The sequence below is a fragment of the Protobothrops mucrosquamatus genome, unplaced genomic scaffold (assembly GCF_001527695.2).
Source record: "Protobothrops mucrosquamatus isolate PMUCROS unplaced genomic scaffold, P.Mucros_1.0 scaffold164, whole genome shotgun sequence".
Classification (NCBI taxonomy): domain Eukaryota; kingdom Metazoa; phylum Chordata; class Lepidosauria; order Squamata; family Viperidae; genus Protobothrops; species Protobothrops mucrosquamatus.
In genome coordinates this window covers 726,691-736,174 of record NW_015386527.1, presented here as the reverse complement: position 1 = coordinate 736,174, position 9,484 = coordinate 726,691, and the positions used below count along the sequence as shown (strand labels likewise).

The 9,484-nt window shown below is 35.5% G+C and overlaps 1 protein-coding gene across 1 annotated transcript in view; it reads right to left on the bottom strand.

Annotated features, from left to right (window-relative positions):
* MBP (myelin basic protein) overlaps positions 1-9,471 on the bottom strand; it is a 32,974-nt gene extending 23,503 nt beyond the window's left edge. The window contains exons 1-2 of the mRNA XM_015813539.1: positions 9,454-9,471; positions 8,878-9,342 (exon numbers count right to left, since the gene is read on the bottom strand). Coding sequence (XP_015669025.1) covers positions 8,878-9,342; positions 9,454-9,471 — 483 coding nt within the window. The remainder of the gene's footprint in view (positions 1-8,877; positions 9,343-9,453) is intronic.
* Positions 9,472-9,484: the final 13 nt, after the last annotated feature.

Sequence of the window (9,484 nt, the reverse complement as noted above, 5' to 3'; positions counted from 1 at the left end):
TGGCATCATTCATTGCTTCTTGTCCTGCCTTCTGGTGCTTTTACGTATGAAGTGTGCTTCTCTGTTGGATGCATTTTCAGAACCAATGTTTAGTTCACATTGTGGAAAACTGAATAGGACTTAATGAGTACGTTGCATTTATCAGTGCTAATCGCAACAGTTCTTACCAGAGTCAGGTTGTATGAATATATAAATGATATAGGTAAGAGGATGACTTTCTTCTGAGGCATGTTGGGGATATTTTGTTTGCTTTGCATTATTATTTTTTCTTCCTAAAAGGGTAAACACTATTTAGTATTTAGTAGAAACATGTATTTATGCATTTATTTAACATATTTATATACTGCCTCAATAAGAAAACTACTCTGGGCAGCTCCCATTAAAAATACAATGTAAAAACGACCTCATATAAAAAAAAATGCAATACAACAAATATAAAAAAATAGATGGCCACAATAGCTCAGATCAGAAAAAGGCTTAAAACAGAACCCCGCTCTTTAGCAATATATGGAAAACTGACAAAGAGTGAGCCAGCCAATTTGCTCCAAAGAGGGTAATCTACCACATTGACACTGCAATCAATCAATCAATCAATCAATCAATCAATCAATCAGTTAGTCAATCAATCTGTCGGTCAGTCAATCAATCAGTCAATCAATCAATTAGTCAGTCAATCAAGCAATAAAGCAATCCCCTCTTGCCTCACACTCTGAACCTCCCCAAAGTGTGGGAGTAGGAGTGGTTTCTCCCTGCTACATCTAATCATCATCTAGATCTCGGTTGGGCCAATTGGCTAGAAAAACAATCCCAAAGAGATCCAAGTGCCAAGCAATGGATTAAAGCAGTTGCCTAAATTAGACCAGAAAACAATTGGTAACTAAAGCAGGTTCCATAAAAAATGGAATTTTGTGCTGTCAAATTTGGGTAAGTATTTCCTCACATCTACAACAGAAAGTCCCATAAATAGAAAAAGGTGAATTTAGATCTTATAGAACATTCAGCGTCTATGTCAAGAGAACCGGAGGCAGAACCACTGTGTACAAAAATATGCTGCATTCCCATATATTTGTTTGGAATTATTACAAAACATTAAAAATGCACAACTTAAACAATTGGCCACATACAAATAACTTTTGGGGATGAGCAGTGAATCCTCACCCTGCTTTTTTCATGTGGTAATGTGCAAAATTTTGATAACAAAATATACATTTTAATCCTGAACCTATAATGTTATTGCAGACTTCCAGACCTACTAAGAACTACTGGAGAATGCTGGTCTGTATGTAAAAGCCATGTCTATAGTATTTTTCTACATATGGGCAGTTATTAGTAAAATTCATCATATATTTGAGATTGTGCTGAGTAGCGAAACTCCTTTCTTCTTTACTGTTGATTGGATATCTTGATTTTTGGTTTCGGAAAGCAAAAAAGATTGGAATATGTCATGCAATTTGCCTAAATGACAATCTCCAACCAGTGCTTCCAAAAATATAATAATGGTTACCATCTTGAGTGGTTTTAATTTGAGAGAGGATAAAGCTAATCACTTTGGCTATATAACCAAACCAGTAGCAATGTACTTTGCTCTACCAGTTGCTGAGCAACAGCAACAGGAAAGCACAACTACATTCCTATTCTGACACACTGTACTCATGTCCTACTCATGTCCTACTCCTGGATTTTGTATTGGTGTCTGGAAAACATTTCAACAATCGTTCAGAGGTCTATATCAATATTAGCAGATTCCAAATAAGCTTGTGGATAAGCAAAGAGATGCTTGATTCATAACTTCAATTGATATGACTTTCTCTTAAAAAGTGGCATTTTTACTTTTTAACATTTTTTGAAATATGACTTGAAGGAGTAGAGTTTTTCATTTGTGTATATTCAATACTTCCCTATTATGAATTCTATCATCTTATGCTACAGGACATTTGAATCCCCAGATGCAACTCAGAAAGGGAATCTTAATGAAAGATAGCGTTGTTTACAGAAATATTTTTTCTTACACCATAGTTCATATGTTTTCTTTAGAGAATTTCTTGCTTGCTAGTTAATTAAAAAAATAAGGATTAATTCTCATGCTTGCTTGGAGAGTTAGAGAGTTGGCTGCCAGAAGTAAAGCATTTCATGTGGGAGGGAAATTATATATTTTTTTACCTTTTTTCTTGATATCGAAACATTGAACTTCAACCAATACGATTGCAGAATCCTCTTTTGTTTTTGCCCAAGGATTCAGTTCCTCAGATTTAATCTTTAAAGATTGCATATTGAGAATGGGGTAGTTGCCAATTAAAAGCAAACAAGGTTATTTTTTCTATTTTTCTTGCCTCATTTCTTCTAATCACTAACTCCAACAAAGAGCAGGGGTCTGAATTGATCTGAATATTAGATCAAGACCATAAGAAATCCAATCAAAATCTTCACATCCTAGGATTGTCACTCTGCTGCAAAAATCAGATCTGCAAAACTAAGGATGTCATTTCACCAACTCTGTACATTTTAGAAGACCACATGATGATTTTCAGTTGGGTTTGAATGGTAATAAGTGTAGTTAAGAGCACAATTTATGGCCATAGTGGGAGAAAAGAGTGGTTTCCATAGAGAACACTATAGCAAAATCCAATAAGAGGCAAGCACATTTTGTAGCAAGCTCTGAAGACTGAATTATTACATGTCAGCAAAGTGTACATTCTGAGGTTCTTTTATTTATTTAATTGAGCAGAACTGTAGATCCCTTTAGCACGATCCATTTTATTTGAAGCTTGTTACAGTTATCTATTTTACATTTTGGAGTTCTTCTCACCTCAAATAAGCTATCTTTCAAAGCCCACAGTTCTTTATCTCGATCAATAGAATACAGTATGAAAATATATGACAATGAACGTAAGATGTTAATGTATTAACAGAATGTATTAACTACTTCATACAACATTTTGCAGTGGGAAAGGTATTTAAGAAGCCCTTTACCAATGCTTACAAAGATCAAATATTGAAACAAAATCATGTTAATCACAGACTCTGGAAAGCTAGTACCATTGATTATATATTTTACAATGCTACAATTTATATCTCAGTTGCACAAAATCTACACGGGTTTTATAGACACAACAAAGTTTTGAAAGAAGAAAAAGTCACAGTACATCATTTCTGTCAGAAAGTATATACATATTGAAAGTATATACATATCGATGTGGCTAATTTCTCCAAATATGTTGCACTGAAAGTACACTCTACTATAGGTATTACTATTAAACTGAAACAAGTCTGAGGGCTTTGCTTCATTACTTTTGCTTTTCACTTTGAGTGGTCTGTGATGAAATAAGAAGTCCCTGATGAACCACAACTTCTGACATCATTGGAATTGTTGAACCAATAAATTACAGTTACAAGATTCATAACAATTAAGCAAATTGAAACTATAATGTGCGATCTTAGTTTCTTCTGAATACCCCAGATAGAAACACAAAGATTCTCTGGTTTATTCAAGGCTTGTTGCAAAAAGAGGAGTAAAGGGCAGAGGGTATTTACAAAAGAACAATGAATATTGCAGCTTAATAAATCAAGATATGATCCTCTGAATGTGACATATCATTCAATTCATATTAATAATGATCTAACATATGTTCTGAGAAAAAAACCCAAGCTTTTTATTCTTGAAATAGTCCTGTTCAGTTTCTTATTGACTAAGTGTGATTACCTGAAGCTTAACCATAAACTCGTTCTATTGATTTTAGATGCACCTATTTTTGAGAATTTAATTATATAAAATATTTAGATACTACATTAAATAGAAAATGTGTCTGTAATGTCATTAAGTCTAAAAAATCCCAGTATGTTTCCACCAATGCATAGCTCCTGAGTGGTAATATAGTTGCTAAGCTGAAACAGTTTAGATGCTGACATTTCATTGAAATCTGGATTGACAAAGCCATTCTAGAGTGCAGTCTAAATGGCCTTATATTGTGTTTACAAGGAACTGGGGCCACTTAGGAAAATCCAGTTAACAAAATAAAACTGAGTCTCTCAGTTTCTACTGAGGTGCCTTAACCATTACACCAAACTAGCTCTCAGTAAGTTATTTAGAGGCTATATTGATAACTAGATCAGTGAAAGATCTTAAAGTTCATGCCACAAAGGGGTTCAGAGACCACATTTGTATTCTGCACAGCTAAGTCATAGAAATCTTTAGGACAATCTGGTAATAATTATGGTCTTGAAATGACAAACTAATTTTAAACAGTTAATAAAATAATAATCTTAGTAAGAAGGTATAGAAGGTAATACTTTGATGTTAAGAAATCATTTTATGTTCTATCAGGAAAACAGAATCATTTTCAAATGGCCCAAGCATCTAATCTATGGTAGCTTTCTAAAATCATCCATTGAACTGACTCTTTGATATGATAATGTATGATTCACTTCAGTGAATCCTGGTGAATGCTTGCTTAAATGTCTGGAAACACCATGTTTGGCACTACGTGCATCAATATTTTTTTTCTACTATATTCTATAACAATGTTATTGTTTGGAATTAGAGGTTTTGAAACTAAGCAGGCTTACAATAATAATAAAAAATCTATCTGTGCTAGACTATAGAAACATGAATAATGGAGGAATGTATTGTGAATGGCTGAGTTTGTAGAAATGGCTAAATTGTTTAATTAAGGAGACAACTGCACTACATTTATAAAAGACTTTATAGTGGTTTTGCTAAAAATGAACTGCTGATTTCAGGTTGTATTGATTAAAAAAGTTAGCTTATGGGGAGAAAGGAACTATGATATGCAATATGGGAAGGTGGAGATTGATAATTGCTATGCTTGCAACTGCTGCAAGGAAAATCAGAAATGGCTTCTTTATCTTTTTCCATTTTTGCTAATTTTCACTTTTTCTTTTATCCTCTTATAATCTGTTTTTTTCTATTTATTTTATGTTTCTGTAGTTTTTAAAATCTTTGTAAGATATTCTTTTAATAACCCCCCCCCCTCTGTGTCAGCTGGATATTCATTTTAAATTGTCTAAACTCTAAACCATTTGACTGGAGGTTGCCATCCAAGATACGAATAGCCAACTTGGACAAACTCTTTCTTAATGCGACTAGGGTGAACAGCATCTTTGGGGAAGCACCTATCCTTTGCCATTCCATTCCTGGGGTTTCTTCGGAAATGCGGTTGTTAATGTTGCAGTTGCTTGTTATTTACTAAAAACCATGTCATAGAGGAGATTTGGGGCTAACTTGTATGAGAGTAAGACCAACGGTTTGAAACCTCAAATTTGTTCTCTATTAACTGTAATTTCCTTCTCTCACTATATATTTAAGATGATATTTAACTGTAATTTCCTTCTCTCTCATATATTTAAGATGATATATAGGTGATTTGTGTCCTGCCACAAAGGAGCCTACAGTTATATATTCATTTTCGTGCTTTTTATTATTTCCTATCCCTTCCTTTCATGTTTCTTAAATAACAAGGTAGCAGAGAATCTGCATCCTGCAGCGATGAAGAGGAGGTAGAAACAAAGTAAGTATTCTTCAGCCTTTCCTCCATCCTACTCTCTTTAAACAAAGCATATTATTATTCAAACGTGTTTTTTCATCCCTGGATATTAATAAGAAAATGTCTCTCTGCAAAGAATTTATAATGCTCTTTCACTGAATGTCAGCAGCTTCTCTAGACAAAAGGGCTGCTGTGTTTGTTGCATTCCAACGTTCACTGATGTGGGCAGAGCAGTTATATAAACTAAGACTGCATTGCTTGGGAAGAGATTTAGTATATTCCTCTAACCATCATCCTAACTTACATTGAACTCTGGGAATCCTTTCCAACTGACTTTAGATGACATTTCTGGTAGCTCAAGAAGCTCTTCCTGCCTTATAACTTTACAAATCCAAAATACTTTTCAGGTAAAGAGGACCTGAAGTTTTACAAAGGTATATGGCCATAATTTTAGTTTAACGCATGTTCCATTTGAAGAGAGATCTGTGAGTGTCATGCTATGTGAGAATGACCTTGGGTGTCAGGTGGAAGAACGACCAGATAAGAGGCAGCTGTACCCACAAAAGGAACAGATGCATAGTAAACACCTCAGAAGGGACCCTCCTTAGCTTTTTGGACTGTAAAAGTGAGGGGGACATATGTACTTTCCGACATGCAAGATTTTCTTAATGTAACTTTACAATAAAGATGGAATTTGTACTCATGAGTGTTTTTCTTGTCTGAATTACTTCTCAGGATTGACAGTGAGTTTGCTCCCTCGTGATTCTGATTGCTCAGAACATTTCTTCTTTGAATACAAGATGCAGTACGAGGGCATCAAGATTTCATTTTCCAAATGCTTTCAAAATATACAGTGATTGTTTGTGTTAACTATTTATATATAATAACTAGACACATTTAATAGGAGGGATACAGTGTATTTCCAGCTGTTCTGACATAGTTATAGATAAATCCTTTTCTGCCACTCACAAAAGTCAAGAAAGTCTAGGATGATAATAATAAGTTTTCCTAAAAGCATAAACATGCACATATAGTATTAACAGAAGTTTAAAGCACTTACTGAATTAACTTCCAGCATTGAATTTCTCTTGGAATGGATTCCTAGGATAATTTTTCATTACCAGCATTATTATTTCAGAGAATAACACTGTTGCACAGTGGCATAGCCATTTGTTACTGATTTTGTCTCATTGACAGTCCAGCATTTAAAAGCAGATGTTCTGTTCTAGCTAGTCAATATTTAGAACTGTTTATAGCTTTTTAGTTTCTGTCCTTGAGGCACTGAGTTTTAGATTGTGACAATTGAAATGCATCAATGAAGGCAATGGAAACTGACAACAGTGAGCTATGAATCAACCATGCAAAACAATCATATGTATCATACAAAACTATTTTTGTCTATATACAAATCCACTATACAAGGTAAACAGCAGTTATTGCTCAATACAGAGCCATCTACAGCTTGAAACAGATTTAACTCCTCACCACTAAGTGCTTGAAATGAAACTTCATGAACGATGGTGTCTCAAAATTGTGACTGACTCATTATCATAATGTTCTTTCATTGATCATAAATAGGTAATTTTACAGGCATGCCATATCGGTCAGTTTTGCCACTTAAAAACATTTCTGTACATACAACAGGGGCCACTGAACAGCCCGAGCAACACTGTAATAATATACAGAGTTTCAGAATTCCTCAGAAAAAGAACCTTAGGAGAGATTTTTAACTACCAGTTGATTGTTCTCGCAGCTATTTTCTTGCTCTCCTCTTTCAAGGCTGTCCAATATATAATGTGAGTCCCCTTTACAAGAGCTGGACTGTGAAGCAATTCAACATCCTATTAAAAAAGAGAGTTATAGCACCCAAGCTCCTAGTTCCGGCTGCCAAGTAACACAATATAAATAATTGCTCGTAGAAATAGTCACCTGTACCTTCAATAGTGTGCTAAATTTCATACTCTCCAATCACAGTTGAAGTATTTAGAACTGAGATCCCTATTCTCACCAAATAAGATTTGAAACAGAAGCAAAGCAACAACATATAAAACCACAATTGAATTGTATCTTATGGACAGTAAGTATAAAACTTCATTGAGGAAATCAATGGTTGAGCACATAAATAGACATNGACATAGCTCACTAGTGGCAGAGAAAAGATACCTTTTGCCTAAAGATATAGAATGGAACACAATACATCAACATGGCTTTTCTTACAGCAATATAAGAAACTGCCTTGCTGCTCCTCAGACTGCTGAGCCATTAGCAAACCCAACATTGTCCACACTAACTGGCATTGCTTGTTTGGGTTAAGGAATGCCTTCCAGTTTGATCAAGACATGCTACTGGCTGGACTTAGAGCTTTTTCCATACAAATGATGTGTTCTACACTTTGCAGGCCCCATAGCACCGTTACCTACACTGCAAAGAATACATCCAGCCAGAAAGACATTTAAATAGTAATTAGAGCCAGAAAAAATATTACAGTGATGTACAACATTAAAAGATGAAACAACAGATGAAACAAATGTTTTTCTTATATCTCAGCACCTTCCTTTTGCTTTCTCTTTATTCTCAGTAAGAAACACATTTCTATTGTTTATATAGGGGCATGAGATTTGCTTCTGCCATCCCCGCTCAAAAGTAAGAAAAGTCACTTCTGATGTTCAACCTCAAAATTGATGTGAATCAAAAGTTCCGTTAAATACACTTAATACAGACGTGATCTAATCTTGCCATGCTTTTCATTCTGTTTGATGAAAAAGAGAATACTAGGTTTTGAACTGGATTTCACATTGGTCTGCATTACAATAGTCTTCTAACACTGCCTAATGCCATGGAATTGCCCACAGGAACAAAAAAAAAACCACCAGACATTAAACTAATACACTTTAAATCAAAGTCACTGCATAGAAAGATATCATAGAAGTATTGCACCAAATCGCAAACATTCTAGGATGCCTCTCCAGGTTTTCAGAAACTCTGCAAGCAATGTCATAGGAGGAAAAAAAAATCAACAGCAGACTAACATCTTTCTCAATATACATAGGGTGAGTTTTACAACAAATGAACAACAAAGATCCTGACTTCTGGCAAATCCTGACAACCAAAACTGAGACATCCAGTTAGAAGATTAAGGACAAGAGAACGTTCCAGTCAATTCAAAGTTGTTATTATATTTTTTGTAGGGATATTTTCTAGTACACTATTTTAAATATTGGACTAATAGCCCACATTGCATTACAACTTGATAGATATCATCCTTTGGCTAAACCAATTCTTGCTCTTTGGAGATTATTCAGTTCTTGTGATTTTTCTCCCACCCTCCTTCTTAGATTTCTTGCTGCTAATCTGTTCTCCTTTCCTCTGAGCTCACCTTGCCCCGCCTTGGATAATGCTTGTCACCGCCAAAGAATCTGCCCAATGAATCAAGTAGACTTGGTTCCCTGTATCTTCGTGGTGATCCATGTCTAGCATGGTCTATGGTACTTGCAGTTGCAAGTTTGGAACCATGCCGGAAAGAGGAGCGTTTTTGTGAAGCCATCAAATCCGAATTCTCAGAAGCTGCTACTGCACTGTCTTCCTGAATGGTCTGCAGCTCATCTGATTCAGAGGGCCGATCTTTGAAGGTGTTGTCTTCTCTGCCTGGGGCATCTCGGGAAAAGAGGCGGACCAAATGGGGGCGACCAGTTGTGTCAGCTGGGTTGGCTTCCTTCCAGGCATTCTTTGGATCCGCTGTGTCCTTGGAGTCTGTCACCGCTCTGCCCTTAGTGGAGGTCCCATTGTTCTGGTTCACATCTGCCTCTCCTGCAAACAACAAGGATGAGATATGAATACAGGCCTGTGAAAAACAGAATGTTAGAACAATGCTGCTTTCTTCCCCTTGCCTTGAGCTAGCTGCTTCACACAAAAACTATAGATTATATGCAACTGCAACAGATCTGCCTTTTACTGAACCAAAGACACACATATATATTAATTCT